The sequence below is a fragment of the Protomyctophum parallelum genome, assembly GCF_964188405.1.
Source record: "Protomyctophum parallelum genome assembly, chromosome: 18".
Lineage (NCBI taxonomy): Eukaryota > Metazoa > Chordata > Actinopteri > Myctophiformes > Myctophidae > Protomyctophum > Protomyctophum parallelum.
Window position 1 is genome coordinate 13,090,620 of NC_139716.1, and position 27,572 is coordinate 13,118,191.

The 27,572-nt window shown below is 44.5% G+C and overlaps 1 protein-coding gene across 1 annotated transcript; it reads right to left on the reverse strand.

The window, feature by feature from the left end:
• Positions 1-283: 283 nt before the first annotated feature.
• LOC310875587 (uncharacterized protein) lies at positions 284-27,071 on the reverse strand (the record flags this gene model as incomplete). The annotated part of the gene is made up of 12 exons (XM_083788879.1): positions 26,997-27,071; positions 23,497-23,658; positions 22,445-22,483; positions 19,582-19,689; positions 18,668-18,784; positions 16,464-16,636; positions 15,750-15,822; positions 15,241-15,319; positions 14,562-14,706; positions 11,445-11,521; positions 4,628-4,786; positions 284-1,326 (listed from the first exon to the last, which is right to left on the reverse strand). The coding sequence occupies exons 1-12, from the start codon at positions 27,060-27,062 to the stop codon at positions 284-286; spliced, it is 2,241 nt and encodes a 746-aa protein (XP_083645005.1). The 5' UTR covers positions 27,063-27,071.
• Between the last annotated feature and the right edge of the window lie 501 nt (positions 27,072-27,572).

The following is a 27,572-nucleotide window of genomic DNA, read 5'->3' on the forward strand; positions in this document are numbered from 1 at the left end:
GCAGCTTGTAGATCTGCTATTTCCTGGAACAACATATTTTCAGATTGGGGGTCGGCGGGCCAATTACATATATGTCCTACATGTCCTTGACATGAAAATGTTTGAGAACCACTGACATAGAAACGGGCTTTTCAGAAAACTGTCAGGATTTAGAAGAACATTTGTGTAGAATCTGGTCTCGGGTCTAAATGGGTTAATGCAATGCAATCACCAAATAGGAATAGAAAAGGATTCGAATAATAAACCTAACGGCATCCATCATTCAGTAAATTATGCGACTATACTACGCCAAGTTGTCACTATGGCAGCCGTCACTTTGCCTCGATTGACAGTGAATGTCCCACCCTCCTCCCTCTGCGCTCGTAAAGTCTGGTGACGACCGGCACGTAGGAACGGAGTCCGATGACGAGACCCTGCTGCCTTTAGGTCCGCCATTATTAGACCCTTCCTCCTGGGAACGGCAGGGTAACACAGGACCAGTCTCCTCAGGACCAGTCTCCTCCTCCTGGGAATGGCAGGGTAACACAGGACCAGTCTCCTCCTCCTGGGAATGGCAGGGTAACACAGGACCAGTCTCCTCCTCCTGGGAACGGCAGGGTAACACAGGACCAGTCTCCTCCTCCTCCTGGGAACGGCAGGGTAACACAGGACCAGTCTCCTCAGGAACAGTCTCCTCCTCCTCCTCCTGTGAGGAGTGGCAGGGTACAGGACCAGTCTCTTCCTCCTGGGAGTGGGGATGGCAGGGTACAGGACCAGTCTCCTCCTCCTCCTGTGCGGAGTGGCAGGGTAACACAGGACCAGTCTCCTCCTCCTCCTGTGCGGAGTGGCAGGGTAACACAGGACCAGTCTCCTCCTCCTCCTGGGCGTGGCAGGGCAGCAGAGGACCGGTCGTCTCTTGGGTCGAGTTCCGGACCGCGGCCCGTACGACCGACAGCCACGCCACGTCCGTGGGCGAGGCGGCGGCGTCCTCCTCCAGCGCCAGGGCCGCCTCCTCCCCCTCCTCCACCGGCTCGGCGGATCCCCCCAGCGCCTCGTCTTCGTCCTCGTCGCCTTCCGCCGCCTCGCGTCCTTCCTCCTCCACGGGACTCCACCCCCCCTGCTCCAGGTCCGAGGCCGCCGCCCGCTGCCGCCGCTGCTCGGCACGGCGGTGTGGCACCCCTCCTCGCCTGTCAATCATCACGCTCGTCTGGGAGGCTCCCTCTCGGGGCTCCTCGCCGAGCGGCGCAGGTGTGTCCTCCCCCCCCCCGCGGGCGCCATCTGCCCCGGCGCCGCCGCCAGCTGCGTTGCGTTCCCATGACGACGCGAGGGCGCTTCCTGTCCTGTCGTCTGATACGAGAGGGAGAAGGGAGAGACGTAGAGAGAGGAGGTCATTTTAAACGTCTGATACGAGAGGGAGAACAGGAGACATGGAGAGCAGGTCATTTTAAAAGGCAAAATCACATTGTCCATGTCATTGTCTATTCACACAGTTATATATATTGTATGTAAACATTTTCCCATTACTGCATTTATTAAGGGACCAAGCCCGAAGGGACTTCTTGGTCCCTTATTGTATTTGTCTGTTTTTGTCCTGTTTATGTCCTTCTCCTTCTTCTGTCAAATATACTGTAGCAGTTCTGGCTTAACCATGCAGTCGGTTTTCGCGAAACGTGCCAATATGGTAGAGGGCTATGCGAAAAAGGTGAGACGCGAAGCCCACGACCATTGGCCAAAGGGTGGCGCTATAGCACTCAATTGAAAAATGCAAACTTTGAACAGGCATAGCTCATGAACCGTTTGGCTGTCAGCAATACAACTTCGATACACATATGCGTCTCGCCGTCTCCTCAAGCCAAACAACTATCATGGGCTGACTTTTGACCACCATTTTGAATTATATGAACGATTTTGTAACCCATTTTTCACCCCGTGTCAATTATCTAATGTTATCCTGGTCTCTACACACCCTCCGCCAACCTAGTCCCCATATATGGGGGACAAGGGGAGAGCAACAGACTTGAACTCATGCTTCCTTCATGCCCGAGTGTCCAAGTTGCTCCTTTACACCTGACAGAAGGGAGTTTCCCTGGTTGGACGTAGCGCGTGGAAGGAACACGTTATTCCAACCAGTTCCTTTCCCCTCCACCAGGCGCCATCAGGCTGGCCAGGGGGAGGCAGTTTAGTGACCAGGATTACTGCATGTTTTTTGTGAGGGTACCTACCCTAGGGTACTACATCAGGGCACTGATGACGCGGAGGAGGAAACACGCCGCCAGCACCCACAGCGTCCCCAGCGGGAATCGAACCCAGGACCTTCTAGCTGTGAGGCGACAGCACTACCAACTGTGCCACCGTGCCCCCCTTTCTTCTTTTTTCAATAGTCATTAAAATGTTACTGGACTTGTCTGAATAATTACAGTCAATTTGGCGACACATTGACTGATGGACAGTTTAATACCATATGTAAATCAGTCTTTCCTCCAGGGACCATTTTTGGCTAGACATTTCAAATAAATCTGTGCTTTAAAATGCATAAAATCTAAATGGGAATATAACTTTGACAAACCCCCAAAACGGCACAATGAAATATAGTGTGTTGGACTGCCTATGGTTGTATCTCAAGCAAGTCCTTGCAACTAAGTTTATACTGAAATAAAATAAAAGCGGAGAGAATGGTTTGGCAATAATGTCAAGTATTCTGTGAATTATAGCTGGTCTAAACATTTCAGGCGCCAGAATAGTCCTAGAGCTCACATATTATTATGAACCTACATTCATACACTATATTGGGAGACGTGCTTTTCAGTTTAAAGCTCCATCTGATTGGAACAACTTGTCCGTTTCTTTGAGATCAATTACATCATTTGACATTTTCAAGGCTTCTTTGCTTGTAGACCTGAAACCCATTTGTACTTGTACTTGTATTGTTCTGTGTCGACATGTTTAATTGTTTTTTCTATGTACTGTTTTAACCATTATAAACTTGAGCTATTGAAAAATAGCAGATCTACAAGCTCATAGCGTGGCACCCGGTGCCGCGAGCTTGTATGAGCTAGCTATGAGCTTGTAGATTCTTGAAAAATCTTGAAAACGTGTGCAAATCTTTGAATATAATTATATTCTTTCACAGTGAACATTTTTAACTTCTTTGCTTCTGGGGGGGTCCCTCCCTGGAACAACATATTTTTCAACTGAGGGTCGCCCTTACACATACATATATGATTTAGAAGAGATTTGTGAATCGTTCCTCAGGTCTAAATCAATGGGTTAAAGTTAGAGGTAGATTGAGGTAGATTCTCAGGGCTAAGGGGCTAACCTCCATGAACTCCATAAAAGTGTCGAGGCTTGTAAATAAATAAGGTCGTCCACACTGTAGCTCTTCTGAAAGAGTTTGGGCCTCGACTGTAACATCCGGGAATGTCTCTGGATGTGCTGCTGCTTCACCCAAGGGGTGCATACTTAGTTTAGACTAGTCATTGGTTAGACATGGGTTAAGGTTAGGTTTAGGTGTGCTGCCCCGTGGGAGGTTATAGGTTTAGGGTGAGGGTTTGAGATAGGTTGTAGTTGTAGGACTAATGACTGGTCTAACCAATGACTAGTCTAAACCAAAAACTGACTATAAGTACTGCACCCTCACCCAAAGCCATGTTTTAAAATCACGAGAGGACCCGAAAATGTAATTTAATGCAAGAAGGAGGAAACACGTACGTTTCCTCCTCTTCTGGAATTTGACCACTGAGAGCGGGCGGAGAGTTATTTCAATTATACTTTATGACAGAAATGCCTTCCCTGGCAACAGGCTAAATATAGCACCTCTACGCCCCAGACAAGGGGACACAAAGCGTGACGCCCCGGATCTCGGTGACGACGACGGCAACAGCTTAGTTCTGCCTTCCTTCCGACGCTGAAAATAAGCTCTCTCACTTGACCCATATTTGTTGAATGTGGAGCCCAAAAAGGTTAAAGACTTTGCTCATAGACCAACCCAGCACCAACGGTATATACACACGAAGAAACAAGAGGGAAGCATTTTATGAATTAGCATCCATATTTATGACCCCCACCCCCCCTCCTCCCCTCCTTTAACAGAGAACACAGCAGAAGTTTTCTGAATGTCAGCGCGGGGAGAATTGGCTTCACATTTCCAAAATGCCGTGGCATTTGGACAGCTTGCTCCACTGAGGAGCCGACAAGGACCGAGAGGATGAGAGAGAGACACCGACAAGGACCAAGAGGATGAGAGAGAGAGAGAGAGAAAAAGATGGGATCCTGGGTCAAAAAACAAGGGAGGGTTGGCGGGAATTGTTTAATCCATTCTGGACGGGAAGGAACCCCTTTTGGTGTTTTAATTTAAGCATTATGTTATACTTTAGCTATTGAAAAAATAGCAGTTCTACGAGCTCGTAGCGCGGCACCGAGTGCTGCGCTATGAGCTTGTAGGTCTGCTATTTTTTGAAAAATTGAAGAACCACTGACATAGAAACATAGCTTTTTCAGAAAACTGTCAGGATGTAGAAGACATTTTTATAATCTGATCTCAGGTCAAAATGGCTTAACGGGCGCCAGCTAATTACAGTGTGTACACCATCGTGGGTGTGGGCACTGTTGTTGTCGATGAATCCTCCGTCACACACAATTACACACTCACCTTTGGTTGGCTGGGTTCTTGGCGGTGTGCAGTGGCGGGGCTGAAGAGGCGCTGCACCTGCCCCATGACGATGATGAAGATGGTGATGATGATGAAGGGGGGGCTCCGGCGGCGGCCGTAGGTTCTCAGTGAGGGTGATGATGCTGTCGTCTCGACCCCCTGGATAGACCCCCCACAAAGAGAATAAAAGGACAACAGTCACTGAATGAACACATGCACAAGAAAGAGAGAATGGATGGATGGATGGATGAATGAATGAATGAATGAATGAATGAATGAATGAATGAATGAATGAATGAATGAATGAATGAATGCCTTTATTGCAGACCCTAAGGACTCCCTCTCAGCGCCACCCTAATACCTCATCCCTAAACTTATTTTACATTTTAAACATTTTAAAATAGTTCAACTATTAAAATGTTTTTATTATAGTAAAGAAAAAAGGGAAATAAGTTTAGGGATAAGGGTTAAGGGGTGGTGCAAGATATAGCCCCCTCAGGGTCCATAGAAAACACAAAATACATCCAATAAAAAAAAGTATTTTAACGGAGGAGTATATTTTAGTTATTTTCGTGCTACTTTTGACAGGGTTTATTTATACTGACGATGATGACGCTATTCACAGACGCGTCCATGAAGCGACACGTGAATCTATGCATTGAGTTCCGGGAGAAACAGCTTGAAACGTGAGTCTCACGAAGTGGATTTCATGAGGTTCGCGGGAGGTAAAAAATGTCTGAATGCAAGTTGTAAAGATGAACACCAACTAATCCAAGCAACATGAAAGATGCAGACAAACAACTAAAAAGCCCTGGTTTATACGTAGTTGCCCGGTTGGTTGTCGTCGTGCATCAAAAACAGCAGAATTACAAGCTCACACAACGTGTCACGGACGGTGCAACACGTGAACTTGTAGATCGCCTATAAGTGTCGATGTGCGTCACACAATGCGCAACCAAGTATAAATTAGCTATAACAGCGCGCGGCGCGGACACACACACACACATTCACGTGCGTGTGCGCACAGCAGTGCTCACAGGAAGTGGCTCCAGCCCGCTGTCATCTGTCTTCATTAGTGATGGCTGCACGGATCCTGGGCCGACGCCATATGCTACTCACTGGGGACCGTGCACTATATACTAGCCCATTTACACCCCAAATGTCTTCTAAAATCATGAAAAACCTTCATGTTTCTATTGTCAGTGTCGGTCGGTGCTCAAACCCTGTTCATGTCAAGGAGCGCCACAATTATATGTATTCGGCCGCCGATCGTCCCCCTTCTCAAAATATGTTCTTCCAGGGAGGGACCCTCCCCTCCCAGAAGCAAAGATTTGAGTTAAAAACGTTCGCTGTGAAAGAATATATATATTCAAAGATTTGCGCCACATTTTCAGTTTTCTTTTTCAAAAATAGCAGATCTACAAGCTCGTAGCGCGGCACTCGGTGCCGCGCTACGAGCTTGTAGATCTGCTATTTTTCCAATAGTTAAAAGTATAACGTATGTAATGCTTAAAACACAAAAAGGGGGTTCTCCCGCCCTGAATGGGCTAGACACCAAAAACACACACAGCCTGCCATACACACACACACACACACACACAGCCTGCCATACATACACAAACACACACACACACACACACGCCTGCGAGCGTGCACATAGGACTTTGCAGTTTGCACTCCCAAATGATGTGAATAGGCAAACCTCCCCCGGTTTCTGTGACCAGTGGACCATGATGAGACACAGACACAAACTGAAGAATGAGAAAATGGATGACTAGAGTAGAAGATGACACAATGTGAGGAAAATCATGAATGGTGTGAATGGGAGACCATGCTGGCCATACATACAGTAGTTATTAATGCACATGCAGCGCTTTACGTTGACATAGAAAGTTGGTATAGCCTGGCATGCCATACAAGGCACAGGGGGAGGCGGGTAGCTATAGTACGTCTCAGATTGAGTTGATGGTTCTTAATCTTAGCTGATCAGACCTAGTCGCTCGATCTCACTCGCATCTGGACAATATTTTTAAAGATGATCGCAAGTTGAAAATATTTCTGTCCCAGTTCCAAAAAGTATATATAACCATTGATATTATGCAGGTTACAAAGTTGGTTGACATTGAGATGATTGAAGAGGACGACATACATGAGGAGTACCCAGAGACTCAGTACCCAGAGACTAGATGCCAGTCCATCCGTCCAGCCTTCTCTGGAACACTCACACTTACGAATATAAACACACGCTGACACGCACGGGTACATCATATCAAGGGGCGGCGGTAGCTCAGGGGCAGAGTGGCTGGATGGTAAACCGCAAGGTTGCCAGTTCGAACCCTGTGGGCTCCCCCAGAGTTAGTGTCGGAGTGTCCTTGAGCAAGACTCTGAACCACTAATAGCTCCTGATGTGCTGGTTTGGTGCCTTGCATGGTTTCCGCCTCCATCGGTGTATGAATATGTGGGTGAATGTAATGCACAATCTATGTAAAAGCGCCTTGGATAAAGGCTGCTATATAAATGAGCCATTTATACCTGACCTGAGTGGGAAGGAGCTGAACATACGTCACACACGCGACCTCATATTTACATTACAAAGCCAAGGACAATAAAAGGAGGCAGCTCCACTGTCAACTATTCGTCGTGGCAGATTGAGTACTCACTGCTGTCTGTGTCTGTGAGCATGTCTACTGTTCCAAGACAACACAAAAAGCTGTGTCATTATTGGACCACAACAGACTCCGTAATAATGACGCAACCAACCACCGGGCGGTTGCCAGCCACGCGCGCATACATTCAGCATTCAGCCTCGTGTGAGTCGATCCTCTCCAACACGTCGCAAACACGCCTCGATCGGCTCCTACAGGTTTTCAGTCAGTTGCGCTAATATACATTCAGCACACAGAGTCCTGTGGCAGGGGAGGACAGCCAGGATGTAAGTCTATCATAACTCTATCTCAGTCAGCCTGACAGCGTTATCCACAACAATACATTCTCTCTCTTTTCTCTCATCCTGGCTTTACTATAGTAATAGACCTGCATGGCCCCTCAGTGCCATCCTGTTTGCTTTAACCCATTCTGGGCGGGAACCCCCTTTGTGGTGTTTCAAGCATTATTATGTTATACTTCAGCTATTGAAAAATAGCAGATCTACAAGCTCGTAGTGCGGCACCGAGTGCTTGTAGATCTGCAATTTTTGAAAATTCGTGAAAATGTGGCGAAAATCTTTAAATATATATTCTTTCAGAGCGAGTGTTTTTTTAACTCAAATCTTTGCTTCTGGGGTGGTGGGGGTCCCTGGAACAACATATTTTCAAATGGGGGTCGGCGGCCAATTAATTGCATATCATTTTTGCGGTCCTTGACATGAAATATTGAGAACCACTGAGATAATTATAGAATCATGAGGTATTTCAGAGAAAACCGTCAGGATTTTAGAAGACATTTGTTTTTATAAATGTCGACGTCAGGCCTAAACGGCTTAATTTCAAGCCAGTCCCAACAACTTCATCATGTCTCATCAAGGCCGCAGACTATAGTCGCCACGTTCTCATTCTCGGCGTCGTTCTCTCTCTCACTGGTGGACATCGTTGGTTTGTGGAGGCACTTTGGAGCCCTCGTCTACAAATTCCCTAATAACGGCACATTCCCCTAAATGTGTTTGTAATGTGGGCAATCATTTCCAGTAATGGATGCTTGTCAGTTTTATGGCTGTGAGAATGACGGTCTCATGACAGCGTACCTCCATCCAGCCGCAGCCCCCCCGCCACCCACTCCCTCGTTTCTACTGCGGATGGCTTCATTGGCAGCGTAACACCGCCCTCCAGTGGCCTAAGAGCGGAACAATCTTTTTGAGATGGTATACTTTGTGTATTGTTTCAGTAGGATGATATTTTCTGACTGAAAGTGAGGTTTGGTGACTTTATAGATTCCTGCATTTTCTGTTCAGTATTTTGTTTGACTCACTTATTCCATATTTCATCTGCCGTATAGGCCTACTTTCAAGCTAGCTCTGGTCCATATAGCGTTAGAACAATGACTTTTATAGGCCTGAGGTCGGAATTTAAAAAATGTCTTCTAAATGATGACAATTTTCTGAAAAACCTCATGTTTCTGTATCAGTGGTTCTCAATATTTCATGTCAAGGACCCCGAAAATGATATGTAATTGGCCACCGACCCCCCATCTGAAAATATGTTGTTCCAGGAACCCCTCAGAAGCAAAGATTTGAGTTAAAACGTTCGCTCTGAAAGAATATATATTCAAAGATTTGAATATATATTTGAATATATATTCTTTCAGAGCGAATGTTTTTAACTCAAATCTTTGCTTCTGAGGGGGTTCCTGGAACAACATATTTTCAGATGGGGGTCGGTGGCCAATTATATACATTTCTGGGGTCCTTGACATGAAATATTTTGAGCACCACTGACATCGTCAGAAAATTGTCATGATTTAGAAGACATTTTGTAGAATCGAGCTCAGGTCTAAATGGGTTAAATTAAAAAAAGAATGTGAGTACTTTACAGTGCCTGTAAATATTGTTCATCAGATGTATCAGTTATAGCACAGCATCTGAATCAATATAAGAGGTATTTTAACAAGAGGAACTTTACAATCCGTATCTGTGTATTGGCAGTCAAGCCCATTGAGTGGAAAACGATCTCACGTACTAGCACAAACAAATGGAGTGGTGGTCAATGGAGTGGACACATTGGGAAAGGTGGGCATGAGGGTGGCGAGGGGTGGCGCGGTGGTGGCGTGCTTTCTGGGCGAGTGCCCAGGTTTGTGCTGGCATGACACAGTGGAGGTCAGGGATGGGGGTAAGGAGGGCAGAAGGAACACATACTCCCAATTCCCAGAGATATGTGGTAGGTCAGGCCTGAGACGGACGCAGCCGTAGAGGGAGAGAGACACAGACTCTGTTAATGACACAACATCTGACGTTTGCTTTGAGAAAAAGACACAGCTCTGTTAATGACACAACATCTGACGTTTGCTTTGAGAGAAAGACACTCTGTTAATGACACAACATCTGACGTTTGCTTTGAGAGAAAGACACTCTGTTAATGACACAACATCTGACGTTTGCTTTGAGAAAGACACTCTGTTAATGACACAACATCTGACGTTTGCTTTGAGAGAAAGACACTCTGTTAATGACACAACATCTGACGTTTGCTTTGAGAAAGACACACTGTTAATGACACAACATCTGACATTTGCTGGCAGAAAAAAAATGAATCATTATTTTTCAGTGTCACTCGATAGTTGAGCTAACTTGACGAGGACTATTAGGTGTCCTACTAGGCGAACACGGGGACTGCATGTAATTCAGACAGGGCATTAGTCACGCAGTACAAATTTCAAGGTAGAAAACCCCACAAAAATGTTAAACTACTAACTACTACAAATACAGTAGTAATTGTACTGTGGTGATCATTTTGTTTAGTCTAATTCATGCAAAACCATGTGAACTGTGCACAGTCAACACACAACTGTTTTGTTACTGGTATATTAGCCTCGGAAACCCAGACGTTTTTATTTCCAGGGAGAGAAAAAAAGTCTGGGTCTGAGACCACTTCAATTCGGCATAGAGTAGCACAAACGTCGATCACTCTCTGCTGATTTCCCTTATCCCAATTTTTTACTATTTTGCAAAACATTTTTGAATAGTTCAACTAGCCAATCTACATTGACACGTGAGCTTGTAGACTGGCCATTCAAAAATGTTTTGCAAAATAGTAAAAAAAAAGGAAAAGAAGTTTAGGGATAAGGTGTTTAGCGGTGACGAAAATGGAGCCCATAATAGGCTCCAATGTAGCCTGACAGCGCGTTGCGGGTTCGAGTCCCAATCCTGACGCTCTTCGCTGCGTGTCAATCCCCTTCTCTCTGTCTGACATACTTCACTATCAATAAAAAGGCATAACAAATAAGCTCTCGGTTTGCGCTCTCTTTACAATTGGGAACAGAGGTGCTTATGGCTCATTTCCACCAGACGCCAGGTCTGGTGGAAACAGGCCATTATAGTAGCTAAAAATAGAAAGAATGATGATTAGAATGCATCAAGCTGTCAGCCAGCTGAAGGCAGTGGGGGCGGGGTTCAGAGCTTTTGGGAGGGAGAATGTGTGTGCGTGATTTATAGGTATTAGTGGCACCTCAAAGAAGAGTGAAAAAATCTGCGATTGGCTATCACCTGTTGAACTTGAGGCGACAGGCAGCATTTTCCACAGAAGTGCTTAATTATGGTGCCTGTAATGTCATGAACCGCTAAATGAGGAGGCAGGAGTGACGATGCTCTGTCTGAGAAATTACTTCTTTTTTTTTTAATCACTGCCGACCCCCGCAGATGGTCAGCTGGGTCTATGTTGTGCTCAACAAGAGTCTAAAGGCCCTACTTAGCACCCGCTTAGAGCAGTGGTTCCCCAAAGTGGGGTCCAGGGACCCTCAGGGGTACCTAAGGGGGTCCCCAGCTAAATGATAGTTTGGAACCAAAATGGACAATTATGGGTCTGTAACTCTGAGAGTGTACAAATGGAAGCAAATGGACACCGTTAGGGTACAATATAAATTGGGGGTCCCAGAGACAGACATGCCATTAAACGGGGGTCTGTAGACTAATGCATGTGAAACCGGGGGTCCTTGAAATTAAACGGATTGAGAATCACTGCTAGAGCCGTAAAAATCTTCTCTTATGGAGGGGTCCCTGGCATATCTTTTCAAATAGGGGTCCGTGGGCTAATTAGTGTCAATTTGGGGGTCCTTTCCCAAAAGTTTGGAAACCACTGCTCTAGATATAATTATTATGCCTGAAACTCACCAGGAAGACTCCACAGGCCCGACAGCTCCAAGGTCTTTAGCTTCTTCTCCAGGTCTGAAACTCGGTTCCCTAGAATCCTACGGAGACAATTTAGGCATTTAGCAGACGCTCTTAATCCAGAGCGATTTACAATAAGCAAGAACAAAAAAAGCATGGCAATACATCACATACATAAAAAGTAGTTATCATGAAACATGCGTAAGCTAAGATCGTAACAGTGGAATATCTATGAAACGATAAACTATACATACTATACTATACATATGTACTATGAAGTGCTATGACTACATAATATGCAATTCTAGTGCCGTCTACGTAACATGCTATACGTCTGTATCAAATGCTATCTAAGTCTACGTAAAGTGCTATCTAAGGGGCTAGGGCAAGTCCTACGGGCCATGATGGAGTCTGAAAAGGTGGGTTTTCAGACTGCGGCGGAAGATTGGGAGTGAGGCTGCAGTTCTGATTGTGATGGGAAGTGAATTCCATAGTTTTGGAGCCAGAAGGGAGAAGAGTTTGGGACGCGTGGAGCGTGTGGAGCATCAACTCATGTTACTTATAGGATGTGTGCATGTATGCGTACAGTATGCGTACAGTATGCTGCAATATTTGACTTGGAGGTGGAGGAGGATTCTCACACAACAGGTAGATAAACAATATGCAGGGGATTAAGATAGTGAGGCTTAGAAGGGTGGCTTTATCCAGAATGTTTCTCTCTGTGAGAGGGTCAGGCGACAGTGGTAGGTAGGTTGCTAAGTTCATCAGCATGCATGTTCAGAATACACCAGGCGAGGAAATGGGAACAGCAAAATGTGCTGAGCTAGGTAGCTAACGGCCACCTGCACCAGCTGTGGTAATAATGGTGGTCGTGACGATGTCGCCTGTTTCAGCTGCTACCGTCTGGCAGAGCAGGTTCACAGCCTCAAGGCCAGTGGTGGAAAGTAATACTGTACTAAGTACAATTTTGGTATTTTTACTTGAGTATTTTCAATTCCCAATACTTTCACTCCACTTCATCTCAGGGGCAAATGTTGTACTTTTAATCCACATTTATTTAGTTACTAGTTAGATACTATGTGGATTTTAATTATTACTACAAAACATACATTACCCACCTCGACCCTACATTTTGGCCATTTGAAAGATATACAAGCTTGCAGATCTGCTATTTTCAACAACAAAAAAATAACATTGAAATTGGAGATTCTGCATAACGAGTACTTTCTACTTTTAATAATAATAATAAAACTTTACTTGTATAGCACCTTTCATGACATGAAATGCAGCTCAAAGTGCTTTACAGAACAATGGAGAATAAAAGAAAAGCAAGGCAACGACATTAAAAAACAAGCAGTAATGCAATACAGTGAGGTCATGAATAACAAAAATAAATAAAAGATCAATTAAAAGCAATGTTGTAGAAGTGGGTCTTGAGCTGAGCTTTAAAAATGTCTACAGAGGCTGCCTGACGAAGGTACAGTGGGAGCTTGTTCCATGCCGACGGCAGAAGCAAAAAGCTGCTTCCCCGTATTTTTTAGTTGCCATTTTTTTAGGCAAAGCGAGCAGGCCAGCAGTGGAAGACCTTAGGGGGCGGTTTGGGACATATTTAGGCAGGCAGTCATGTAGGTAGGAAGGTGCGAGACCATTGAGAGCTGTATAGACAAGTAAAATAATTTTAAAATCAATCCTAAAAACAACCGGAAGCCACTTTAAGTACATTTTGATACCAATACTTTTCTACTTTACTTCTACCAGGCAACCAGGTTTATGAACAAGCACGCACGCACGCACGTTTACTGTCTGCTGCTATAATATTATATAGCCTATAATAGAACCGAAACACAAGAATGTTACTCATGTACATGACATATAACAACTACAATCACGAATCTTGAGTTGTACTCGTATATCATTGTTATCATTATGTGTGTGTGTGTGGTCTCTCTCCTCATGGAATCTCAATCCCCTATAGGTTTATCTCGTGGGTAGTTTTTATGGTGGCGGTCCACAGTTAGGAAAATATTCAGACTGGGTTTAGGATTGGGATTCAGGGATATACTGTAGTTAGGTGGTTGTGGTTAAGGTTGGGTTGGGGCAGCCTGTTGAGTAAAACAATGCTTTTGACCTTTCCACAAGTAATAGAGCACCAAAGTCCTGACGCCACTCGCTCATTCCTTCCGCTCTGACGAGCTGCCTGGGTGTGGCACTGGTGCACTTGTTCCCATTCTACAATCAACACCAGAGTCTTCAAAAAGCCTGCCTTCCCCCCACCCCACTCCTTGCCAGATCTTCCCATAGAAACGCCTGGCAAGTATAGTTGCTCTCTACTTGGTTGCTGTTCGTACTCTGTCGAGCAGTTCTTGTGTTGTAGCTGCAGTGTTTTAGCTGCAGTGTTAGCTGCGTTTGTTTCTTCTCATCCTCCAGACCTGGCTCTCTGCAGTGTTTCAGTGTTTCTTCTCATCCTCCAGACCTGGCTCTCTGCAGTCCCACTCCTTGCCTTTGTTCTGGACTGGTTTGTTTGGCTGCCGATCTACAAGCTCGTCTTCGACTACTCTTTTGGATTTCCCCTAAGTATAGTTTTTAATTATATATGTCCTCATAGATACATATATACCTAATTATGCTATAGAGTATTTATGGATTGATATGGATTTATATATATATAAATCCATACATTGTCATTATCCTGCTTTATTTGGACATTAAAGTGCCTATAGCTGCCTTCCTGTCTCTTGAGTGGTTGCATTCGAACACATTCAGAGCACAACTCAGTCTTGTGTGTGCGTGCGTGCGTGCGTGCGTGCGTGTGTGTGTGTGTGTGTGTGTGTGTGTGCGTGCCCCCTGTACCTTGGGTGGGTCCTACCTGTTGGTGTGTCTCTGGGTGTGTGTGTGCGTGTGTGCGTGCATGCTCGGGTGGGTCCTACCTGTTGGTGTGTCTCTGGGTGTGTGTGTGTGTGTGTGTGTGCGTGCCCCCTGTACGGTCCTACCTGTTGGTGTGTCTCTGGGTGTGTGTGTGTGTGTGTGTGTGTGTGTGTGCGTGCCCCCTGTACGGTCCTACCTGTTGGTGTGTCTCTGGGTGTGTGTGTGTGTGTGTGTGTGCCCCCTGTACGGTCCTACCTGTTGGTGTGTCTCTGGTGCTGAATGACCAGGTTCTTCTCGTGGATGGTCTCCACCAGAGCGGTGGCCAGAGACTTGAGGTCAGCGATGGACTGAGGGGTGGCAGGCAGGCTGCAGCCCTGCTCCTCCAGCAGCAGCTCCTGGACTGCAGCGGTGGAACAGAGACGGAGAGACCATGGGGTGGAAGTTAGGCGGTCGTGCAACGTGAACATTAGTGCCTGAACATTAGCTGATAATGACATGCCCAACGTAGGGATGCCGCAGGCTTAAAGTGGTTAACCTTTATTGCACAGTAAAGGTTTAGCATGCTCCTTAGTAGACACACCCACTAGATCTCATCTATTAATTCTTTTATTTAACATTTATTTAACCAGTAAAAACCACATTGAGACTGAAGTCTCTTTTACAAACTGTGAACTGGCCAAGAGAAGAGGCTAAATAAGTGACACAGCTCTGCCAGTAACAAAACATACACGACAAAAAAACAGGACAGACATACAATGCTCATAAATACAGTACCCACTACCGAAGAAGATCAACAGGAACGTCTAGTAACGCAACCAATAAGGACTAATAAATAAAAACTAAGCAACAAAATTTGCTAGGTCATTCCAAGACCAGGGTCCGAATAAGCTTTTTTTCCTATCCATATCTTTTAATTCATTCAGTAGAATCCCACCTTGTTTGGCAGACAGGACTCCAGTGAGTGAGTTGCTGTGGGAGCTTCCATATATATTCTTCCTCCTCTCCAGAGCTGTCTGTAGAGCAAAGCAAAAAAAGAAAACAGAAAGAAAGGAGGAAAAAAAAAGAAAATAACGCCTGCCATGTTTAATTAATACTAAACATTATAATTGACTCAACATAAGTGTTTCTCTCTATATGCACATATATAAGGCTCCATTTCCGTCATCGCTAAACCCCTTTTCCCTAAACTTCTTTGCCTTTTGTTTTTACTATTTTGAAAAACATTTTTGAATAGTTAAAATGGCCAGTCTACAAGCTCACAACATGTCGATGTAGATTGGCTAGTTGAACTATTGAAAAATGTTTTTCAAAATAGTAAAAAAAAGGCAAAGAAGTTTAGGGATAAGGGGTTTAGCGGTGAGGAAAATTGAGTACATTATTGTTGTGATTTAACCCTTACTCTGTCACACCACAATGCCATGAAGAAGGTCCCGAGGTCTCTACCTTGTATTTCATGATGTTTGCTTTCAGCAGGTTCACCTCCTCTTGGACTTGGTTGAAACGCTGATGCAAATACCTAAACAATGGTCAGAACCACAAGCAGATAACAGCTACGAGACAATGCTGGCAGTATATATGGATGAAATGTTAAACTGAATGACAGTTATGAGTTCAATCTTAACCGAGATACAGTAGATACAGTGGAAAGTAACAGAGTACATTTTATTGAACTGTACTTAAAGCTGCTATAAGCAATAATATGTCAAACATTTTAATTACCTTTTTTTTTTTTTGGTATTCAGACAGCAAGCAATGGGTAGAACAAAATTACAAACAAATTGTCTCTGTCGCTCACAACCAAGTGTAAAATGACTTATACTGGATCTCTTGTCCACTAGTCCCTTCCTAACATTTTAGTCTAGTTTTTATTTGTTGACGAAATTGTCAGTATATTTAGTCTTACGTTTTAGTCATCATAGCTTAGTTTTCATTTAGTTTCCATTTAAGTTTGTCATCAGTTGAAAAACGGTAGTCGACGAACATATTTCATCTTAAGTTTTAGTCGACAAAATCAAGACTGCTACGGTACCACCAGTGTAAGTGTAATGCTTTATGGTGTCGTCCACTCACTGTTAACAGTTTTTGTATTGAGTTGTGCTTGAAATGTACTCTAATTCTGCAAACTGTTAATAAATCAATCAATCAATCCAAACCGACCTGTTCTCCATGCAGAGCGCATCCACGTCGATCACACGTCCCTCGTGTCCTCCCAGGACGTGGTTGAGCTCCGCGTTGAGGCGCTGGGCCTTCTCCCGGAACACGCCCCCTTCTGCCTTCGTGTCCTGGAGCTCGTCGCTCAGAGCTTTGATGTTGTTCTCCATTTCCTCCATCTTGGAAGGAGAAGAAAAATCACACCCATGTGAAGTTAAGTGGTGCAACTCCGTGTGGGGGTCCCTGGGGGGGGGTGGGGAGTTCCAGACCCACAGGAACGCACCCAGGGTGCCGGCCCGATTCCGGCGAGCCGCCCAGCGTCCGAAACGGTTGAGAAATGACAAAGTTACCGTGTGGGGGTCCCTCTACTGTACTGTACTGTACTGTACTGTACTGTACTGTACAATATATACAGTTAATATGTGCGTGTGTTTGTGTGTACAGGTGGTGAAATAAAACCATGCTGTTTTTGTGCTCAGACACACCCAGCCACCCAGCCAGCCACATAGTCACTTAAGGAAGTGGTTGCACCACTTAAAAAAGGGCAGAAAGCAAGCTATGTCAGCGGGAAAAAACTCACCGAAAATGGAGATTCATATTTTACAATTTTTGACTGGATATTCTGAGCATCACTGCTGCCTGAGGAGTATACACTTCCAACTGGCAAGAAATTAGACCCTACCATGTGGGCTTGTGTTCAGAACAGAAGAACACAGTGTTCTTCTGTTCTAACAAGCCAAAGAGAGTCGCGTGCCAGTAGAGCAACACGGCGTGTTACCGAAGCCCTGGTGGAGGCATGATAACAACCACCCCTCTAGCTCAACTTCAGAAATACCAAAGACTGGCCTGGGCCGTGGCTCAGCGGTCCAGGCACCTTGGCCGTGGCTCAGCGGTCCAGGCACCTTGGCCGGTAGCCTGACTCTGGCAGTGTGCCGCGGGTTCGACTCCCGATCCCGACGGCCTTTACTGCATGTCACTAGCTCCCCCATCTCTCTCTCCCCCATTTCCTGTCAGCCTACTGTCTGTCCCTCTATAAAAAAATAAAGGCGAAAGCCGCAAAAAAAACAAAACATTAAAAAATAAAATACCAAAGACTAGGGTCTCACGATGAGATCCCCATCTCCTGTCTTTTTTATGCAGCAGCTCGCTTGGTCTTCAACCAGCCAAAATTCTCACATGTCTCCCCCCTGCTCCGCTCCCTCCACTGGCTCCCGGTCGCTGCCCGCACAGAATACAAAACTCTGATGCTGGCATTCAAAGCAACCAAAGGTATGGCTCCCCCATATCTTACAAGTATGATTGAACCCTACAAACCCTCCCGCGCACTCAGATCAGCCAACGCAGGGAAACTGGAAGTACCCTCACTAAAAACGCCGGGACAACGCTCCACACGTCCCAAACTCTTCTCCCTTCTGGCTCCAAAACTGTGGAATGCACTTCCCATTGCAGTCAGAACTGCAGCATCACTCCCAATCTTCCGCCGTAGCCTGAAAACCCACCTTTTCAGACTCCATCATGGCCCATAGCACTTACCCTAACCCCTTAGATAGCATTTCTGTTGGCTTAGATAGCATTTGACACAGACTTATAGCATGTTATGTAGACAGCACTATAATTGTATTGTATATAGTCATAGCACGCCATAGTACATATGTATAGCATAGTAGTGAATATGTATAGTTTATTATGTATAGTGTATGTATAGTTTCATCATATAGATATTCCACTGTTACCTTCTTAGCTTACGCATGTTTCATGATAAATGCTTTTATGTGATGTATTCCCATGCTTTTGTTCTTGCTTAAATGTAAGTCGCTCTGGATTAAGAGCGTCTGCTAAATGCCTAAATTGTAAATTGTAAATTGAGGAGAGGAGGTGCAGATGGGTGGAGGACACCTCCTGGAAGTTCCTGGGAGTACACATGATGGGCAATAACCCATTTAGGCCTGACATCGAAATAAAAAAACGTTTGCTCTGAAAGAATATATATTCAAAGATTTGTGCCGCATTTTTACGATTTTTCAAAAATAGCAGAACTACAAGCTTGTAGATCTGCTATTTTTCAATAGCTAAAGCATAACATAATGCTTAGTTAAAATACCAAAAGGGGTTCCCGTCTAGAATGGGATAAACTGTCCCTCTAGGAAGGGATAGAGCAAGCTGTTCGTCCCGAGGAGGACAACATAAAACAAAGACAGGAATGTGCTCACCTGTAATCCTGCCTTCTCTAGCTGTCGCACCAGGTCCTCTCGCTCGTGCGCTGGGAAGTGTCGTGACCCGACCTCTTCATCGCCTAGTCTCTGTCGGGTAATGGTCATCCTCAGGAGCTGTGGTTTAAGAGGAGAGAGAGAGAAGAGGACATGTCATATTCAATGCTCTTCATCGCCTAGTCTCTGTCGGGTAATGGTCATCCTCAGGAGCTGTGGTTTAAGAGGAGAGAGAGAGCATGTCACATTCAATGCTCTTCATCGCCTAGTCTCTGTCGGATAATGGTCATTCTCAGGAGCTGTGGTTTAAGAAGAGAGCAGAGAGCAGAGGACATGTCATATTCAATGCAGTCCTGAAACGGACATGCAAATACTTGCCACACTTTTTGATGGTGAAGAGTAACGTCCACTATACTGTACTTAATTGGACAGCGTTTTGTTTTGAATGTGTCTGTCATTCCGGTTCCAAAACGCAGACCCAGTCCATCATAACATGAAAACGTGCAACGCCTGCCACGGAAAATCTTTCACATTTTGACCAATTTCTGAAAGAGTTTGACAGAAACACTCTTTATTGCATTTTCTTTTACCGTAGAGACGGGTAAGGGTTAGACAGCCGTTTTGCCCATCTCTCAATGTTACATTATATTAAGTTAGTGTCCTGTGTAGACAAGTACTTTGGTAAGGTGGGTAGTAGTACCGGGCGATATAGGACTTCAAGTCAATATCACGATTATTTAAAACGTTTGCCTTGATTACGATTAATGAATGATTATAAAAAAGAGAAAATAAATATAGTGAAAATAGCAGATCTACAAGCTCACAACGTGTTATTTTTTCTTCATATGAATTATCAATTAAATAAAATTTATTATTTGATTGTGTGCGTGCGTGCGTGCGTGCGCTACACACCAGACCTTGTTATCCCCGTGGGACTCGGCCAGTCTCTGGTTCAACTCCTTCACCTCCTCAGCGAGTCGTCTTCCTCTCTCCCTCGTGTCTCTCAACAGCTGAGCCAGGTTCACCTTTATGGGGAGAGAGTGAGGTGGTGGAGGAGAGGGAGCGTGATTCAAATGAAGTAAAAGAAAAAAGGTTGGCTTGCCGAAACCGAACAAGTTCTCTCTGCTGACAAAATTGTATTCTACTCGATGCGGCTTTGCTTTGAGTGCCCGCCCAGTCAAGTGCTGTAACGGTTGATTTTGACACCCGCATCTTTCTCCACTCTGATGTGACAACATTCGTTTCTGGCATTTCAAAGTCAAAGTTTTTGTCACACCGCAGTGAAATGTGTTCTCCGCATTTGACCCATCTCTTGGAAGTTGGAGCTGTGAGCTGCAGCCGTGCCGCGCTCGGGAATCATTTGATTAGTTGATTTGACCAACCCATTGATGCTGAGTGCCAAGCAGGGAGGCATTGGGTCCCATTTTTACAGTCTTTGGTATGGCCCAGCCGGGGATCGAACCCCCGACCGAAGTTTCAGGGAGGTTTCCCTTTAACCACAAGGCCACCGTCTGGTATATTTCTCAATTTCCGACGATAGACATAGTGGACCATATGTGTGCGTGCGTGCGCGCTGTCTCTCTATTAATTATTCACCACCTGGTTATGTTTTGCATTCCGTCAAATAGGTTTGTACCTCCATAACACACCTGCACAGCGAACCGTTCTACAAAACTATCCCCATGGTACACTGCCAGCAAATTTAAAAAATGACTTTCTGACAAATAATAGCAACTAATCTCTGTGCTGTTATTCACATGGTTTAGACAACATTGTGGAGATGCAAGAAGTACTGAAAGCCTGAAAAGAACTTTGTCAAGGCAGTGCATTTGTTTATTTACTGCCAGGATGGTCTCAGGTTGTGGTGAGAGGACAGGGGGATCGATTCCCTGCTGCCCTGAAGCCGACAGTCCTCTCAACAGAGTCGTTTGTGACTGAGCTTTATAGTAGATCGGGTGTGGCCACCACCCAATCCACACTGCTGGTGTCATAGGGCTCATCAGAGCCGGCCAATCTGTGGAGAGGAGCAATTCCCCACAGCAGCCAATAGGCACTCTCGCCTGTGTCGGCGGTGTAAATGTGTCACAGCTGTGGTCGTTCGTAAATAAGGCACACTGTGACGTCACCGCCCACCACACTCAACAAACTGACCACATTCCCGGTGCGCATTTACGAACGCACCCCAACTCTCCACCTCAGAACACAGGAAACAACAGATAATACCAAATACAAAATAACCTAATTACGGCTGGCCGTAACACCGCAATGAGTCATTTTGTTGACTCGTGTAAGCGTTCCTTTTTGGTGTGTGCCAATAAAGAAATGGAAATGTGAGTACTTTGTCCGACGTTTGTTTCATTTTTGGATGTGATACCTTTTTGGAAAAATTTTAATTACTATTTTTTAGATGTATACTGGATTTGAGTTTGGCACTCCACTGAAACCCATTGCTGATGCGCAACCTCTTTTCCTCATTGAGTCATTTTGTTCTTAATTACCTCACCGAACTCTGTTTAGGCAAGTAGTATGCTTCAGCTTTCTTCTAGGCTTGCATACAGTGCAGCTACACCTTCGCGCACAGCCACGGACAGAAGAAGCTGACACCCGACGTCATTCCGGCTTTTTAGACAGCTGGTGGATGGAAAACAAGCTCCACCCCCGCGGCTGACTGACGCGGAGGAGAGCGTTTCCGGGAATCTGTCCGTCGCGTCAGTCAGCCGCGGAGGTGGAGCTTCTTTTCCATCCACCAGCTGTCTGAAAAGCCGGAATGACGTTGGGCGTCAACTTCTTCTGTCCGCGGCTGTGCGCGAAGGTGTAGCTGCGCTGATAGTCATCCTAGATCTCACAAGCTCACTTTGAACTATGAGATATATTAGGCTGGAAAACATCCACTGAGAATTGACTCAGCCCAGTAGTCAGCAAACTAAATTTAAGAGGACAAAAGGATGTCTTAACACATTCCTAATCCTAACCATTAAGTATCGTTCTTTTTTTTTTACCTTTAATATATATATATATATATATATATATATATATATATCTTGTATTGTCTTTAATATTTCTTAATTTTATTTTATTATATATAATTAAAGTCCATTACTAAAATAAAATCGTCGAGAGTTAGATTTACCGGGTTGTACATCAATACATGGTTTGTGGCCCAGCTGGTTAACAGCCTTGGGAGTCTTCCCAGACTCACAATCAGCAAAGTGACATTCTGTGGGCTGGCATTGCCAGGCCGCTAGACAAGAATCCATTATGCTTTACATCAACTGTAATAATGTCTATCTTGATCAAACCACTCAGTCAGCTGGGCACAGGTTCAATAACCAAATGTCCAGACCTAAACTGCCTTTCGAGTGAAGTTTTTAGTTTTAGTTTAGTTCATGCAAATAATAAAAAAATAATAAAAGCATAATGGCAGTGGCTCAGAGGTAGAGTGGCTGGATGGTAACTGCAAGGTTGCCAGTTTGAACCCTGTGGGCTCCCCCAGAGTTAGTGTCGACGTGTCCTTGAGCAAGACACTGAACCCCTAATTGCTCCTGATGTGCTGGTTGGTGCCTTGCATGGTTTCCATCGCCATCGGTGTGTGAATGTAATGCAGAATCTATGTAAATCGCCTTGGATAAAGGTGCTATATAAATGCAGCATTTACCACCCCACCCCTCAAAGTGAACCCGCCTACAATCAACCAGTAGAGGCAGTACAGTATGGTTCCTTCATCAACATTATCTTCAATGCATTAATAAGCCACTGATTTCAAACTTGAAACATAATTACCTGATTGCGTTTCTCCGGCGGCAAAGAAGGGTCACCATCCTGAAATATTACACATTCACACAATACAGATTTAGCTACCCCATTTTGTACAATATTACTTATAATATACCTTTATTGAAAGGATAATCCCCTTGAGATGCCTCATCTCATTTTAGAGGGGGTCCTCAACACAAATGAACAGTACACACAATACATACAGTACACAAACAATACATCCATATATACACACAGAACAAAACAGAACAAAAGCTCTCCCAAAGATAGCCACTCCCAACTCCCATCCCACCGATTCAACCCATAGATAACAGAGTTCTTGTGGAAAAAACTGCATACTCAAAGCACAATAGAACCATGAAAATGAGCAGAGTACATAATAGCAATACTTACTAGTTACTTAATATTTAGTCACAAGCTCTTGTTGATACTTTTCATTGGTTCAATATTTATTTACTCCACTATATGTATTTGAAAATAGCCGATCTACAAGCTTCAAAAGAGTTTTGGACTTTTGCTTGTATAACTGAGTAAAACTATTTCCACATTGCAGTATTGATACTTTTACTTAACCCATTTTGGGCGGGAACCCCATTTGGTGTTTTAAAGCATCATGTTATGCATTAGCTATTGAAAAATACCAGATCTACAAGCTCGTAGCGCGCCACCGAGTGGCGCGCTACGAGCTTGTAGGTCTGCTATTTTTTAAGTTGTGAAAATGGGGCTTCTGGGGGGGTCCCTGGAACTACATCTTTTGAGATGGGGGTCCGTGGCCCAATAGAGATAATTCTGGGGGTCCTTGACATGAAAAAGGTTGAGCACAACTGACATAGAAACATAGGTTTTTCATTAAAATGTTAGGATTTAGAAGACTTTTTTTTATCGACCTCAATCCAACATAGAAGTGACTTTGACAAAACGCCACTCACGATGAGTTCCCTGTACAGTACGTGTTCTTGAGTCCCTGGTGGCGTTCCTTCAGCTGGTTGGCCATCAGTTTGAACTGACATACTGATATACTGTACTGATATACTGTACTGATATACTGATATACTCACGATGAGTTCCCTGTAGGTGTTCTTGAGTCCCTGGTGGCGTTCCCTCAGCTGGTTGGCCATCAGTTTGAACTGGTCTCTCTCCTGCTGGGTGGTGTCCAGCTCCTTGGACAGGATGAGCAGAGCCTCCTTCTTACTGTCCAGCTTACGCTTGCACACCAAGAACTATACCACACACACACACACACACACACACGCACGCACGCACGCACGCACAGAACACACACAGAACAAAATGGAACGCTGTGTCAAACCAACGATGAAGAATTATATTAGCTGACACACACACACACACACACGCACACACGCGCACACACAACACCCTGTGTGTTGTTGAAAATCTGTGAAAGCACATTGTATGATGTATGTGCTTTTACTGCTTGTTTACACATCATAAGCTACACCACACATGTATATTATTAGTATATGACAGATTCATTACTATGGTCTGGTATTATCAAATGTACACCACACCACTGACCACAGCGTCACAATAATTACAGACTGAGAGAGTACAGAGTGCAAGGAAACTGACATGGTAGAGAGACTATAATGATGCACTGATGCTGTGGTCAGATTGGACTCTGGACTAATACAATGACAGGCCTTGAGACATATTCCATTAGCACAATCATTCTCTCTCTCTCTCTCTCTCTCGCTCTCTCTCTCTCTCTCTCTCTCTCTCTCTCTCTCACACACAACCCGGATATGTCCTGCCAGGAGGAATAGTAAACAGTATTGTGTAAAGAAAGAGTAAAGATAACATTCAGCCCCATATATGGTGCAGCCAGGCTGAACCTTATAACAGCAACCCAGATCACCATCATAGGCCTATATATATATATATATATATATATATATATATATGTAACACTGCATGGACAGACAGGACTACATACATTAACTGCTAGAAGGTCCTAAATTAACTTAATTAAGCAGACTCCGCCTCTGTGACATGTTGTTCTTTCTATACATTTTACAGAGTATAACTAGGAGTCCTAATTGGCGGAGACCAATATTGGAAAATGGTCACAGGACAAATGGAGAGACTGAATGAAGGACTATAGTTGCACTGGAAAGTGTATTTGGATGGCTGGTGCAAGGAGAAGTCACCACGCTAAAAAAAATATCATAACTGAAGTTGTGGACATTGAAGTGATGCACATCAGCGTTGGAGAGGAACAGGCACTGTCAGACCAGTTACGCAACTTTTGGGAAATCGAATCCCTTGGAATCCACATGAAAGAAATGCATTCTGAGAAGGAAGACATGGCACTGTATCTGATGGATAAATTTAAATGGGATCCATCTTTTATAATGAAAGCAAGGACTGTATAATTTGTAAAACATATTGTAAATCTATAACTTCAAATAACCCAGCTGGGAGACCAATTAAATACCGTGCTGTACCTTAAAAATGAGTGATTAGCCCTTTAAATGACAATCACTGTACCAAAAATAGAAACATACCTTAAAAAATGATTTGGAGGCAGGATGAAATAAGTTTCAGAGAGAGCTTAAGGTTTAATAATTATTTTAGTCGGTATAAAGTCAATTTACATAGAGAATGTGCTACATGGTTCAGAATATATTTACATCAATATAATTTAGAATAATCAATTGTTGATTCCAAAAAGAACCCGAAGCTGAACTGAACTTCACAGTATTTGTTCCAGGCTAAATACTGCAGATCCCGTCGGATTTGTTGATATAATGTTCATTGGCTGGAGATGTTTCATGTCCGCAATGTCAGATGACAAAACCAGTGTTGGCTGTCCCTCATTAGTCCAACGCCTAGATGATGAGGATGGCGTAACGACGCAGAGTTCATCTTCCTTGGTTCAGTCATTGATGCCCATTGAGGCCTGGAGAGCGGCAGCGCCTAGGCAGGCGTTGCGAGGCAACCTGTAGATAACTTCTTTCCCTGTACCAAGTTACTAGGCCAACTGGCCAAGGTCAAACTAGACTGATAACACAGCAGCTGCATGTTGAATTAAAAACAGCGCCTACAGTATTGAAAGTTTTGTGGCTGAAGGCAGACCCCATGGAGACTGAATAAGGAGTCAACAAGATATTAAATGGGACAGATGAAAACATATTTTGACCATAAACATGGATGACATGACATTATGATGATAAGGAGAACAACAGGCAGTAGGTTAAGAGTAAAATTATGAATAAGGTGACAATATCAATGATCCGGCCTGGGTCAAAGTTCAGGAGAAGGAGAATATGTGACATGGACCACTGGACATTAGTTTGTAAACACAGATAAGACCCTTTTTATCTATCAGTATCCCAAGCCGTTCATATCCACGGCTTCCCAAGCCGTTCATATCCACGGCTTCCCAAGCCGTTCATATCCACGGCTTCCCAAGCCGTTCATATCCACGGCTTCCCAAGCCGTGCATATCCACGGCTTCCCAAGCCGTGCATATCCACGGCTTCCCAAGCCGTGCATGCCCATTCCCACTATAGGCTGGGGAAGAAATGCCACTTGACAGTTTTCAAATCAGCCTCATGGTGGCGCTACAACAGGCCAAGTTGCGTCTCTCTCACACACACACACACACACACACACACACACACACAAACCCAGTTTAAATTACTCCTAAACATTTTGCCAAACATCACACACTCTCCTATCCTCCTGGTGGAGACCTGTGCCCAGAAGGGCACTTTTTCTAGTTAATTTCTGCATCTCTTAGGGCCCATTTAACCATATAATGCATTTGGATGGCAAAAATGGCAGATCTGCAAGTTCAGTGTCTTGAATGAGATGTGCTGTGAGTTTGCATATCTGCTATTTTCCAGCATAGGACCGTTGCACAGTGAAGTATAAACATTAAGGCTTTAGGATTTATAAGTCGTTTTTAGAATCCTCCTCCTCAGGAGCATATCCACGGATATCCCAAGCCGTCGAGATCGACTACTATGCGATCAATTTCAGATTTCAGAGAGGGAGGGAAATACTAAATTAACTGTTAATCGCGGGGGCGAGTTGGTAAAGGGGCGAGCAGTCTCGTATTCCAGTCAGAAACACTTCATAGCCAATTCAACACGTCGTTTACAGGACTGCAGCACAATTAAACCCGCATTTTGTGCACATCATGTCTCTTATATATACGTGTATTTGGCCTTAATTATGACGAGCAAACTGCGCACATACATAACAGGTGTTTCATCTGGAATTCTGAGGGAAGAGGCGGAGTGTCGTGAGTCGTGACTCGTACTGTATGTCGCGAAAAGATTTTTAGACAGTTAAAGTGGATGGGTGGGAGTCCTCCGTATCGCGATCAGACTGCAGACTTTCAGAGTAAAATAAAGAAATGCCATCATCATCATCACAGATTCATAGTAGCCTACAGTACACGGTCCTTCCTTCCCTGCTAAATAAGTCGAAACAGAGATGTTTCATTTCCACCAACAGATGGAATGGAGCTGCGCTCTGCTCTCTCTCTCTCTCTCTCTCTGTGCCATATGGAACAGTGTTCTCCACCTACCTCTCCTACCAGCCCCTGCCAATCACTCTCGCTCCTTCTGGTAGACTCATCTGACTGCATCATCATCTTCAGACAGTACCAGATCACGATGGGGGTTTATTTCGTCCGACCAGACCACTGAGACCAGACCACTGAGACGAGACCAGACAGTCGCCACCGTTTGTGACTGCGTTTGTTGTTTATCCGGGGCAACGTCATTCATTTCATGTCTGTGTGTGTGGAAAGGTGGGCGGGGCCGCCTGGGGGGGGGGGGGGGGGGGGGCGTGGTGGTGCATGCACAGTGCACTTTACACACTTGACTCTGGACAGCATGACTACGGTACTTAAACTACACACACTATATTTATCATTGTTTATGTTTATTCAGCTTTCAGCATGATCATAGGTTTTAAAAGACAGAGGAGGTGCCATTAAAAACACAGAATTATTTTGCCGATCACAAATATAAAACTCATCAACATTTGCACTACACACTTGACTCTGTCTGTCTGTATACAGCTGATTGATTGATTGATTGATTGATTGATTGATTGATTGATTGATTGATTGAAATATGTATTAACAGTTTGCAGAATT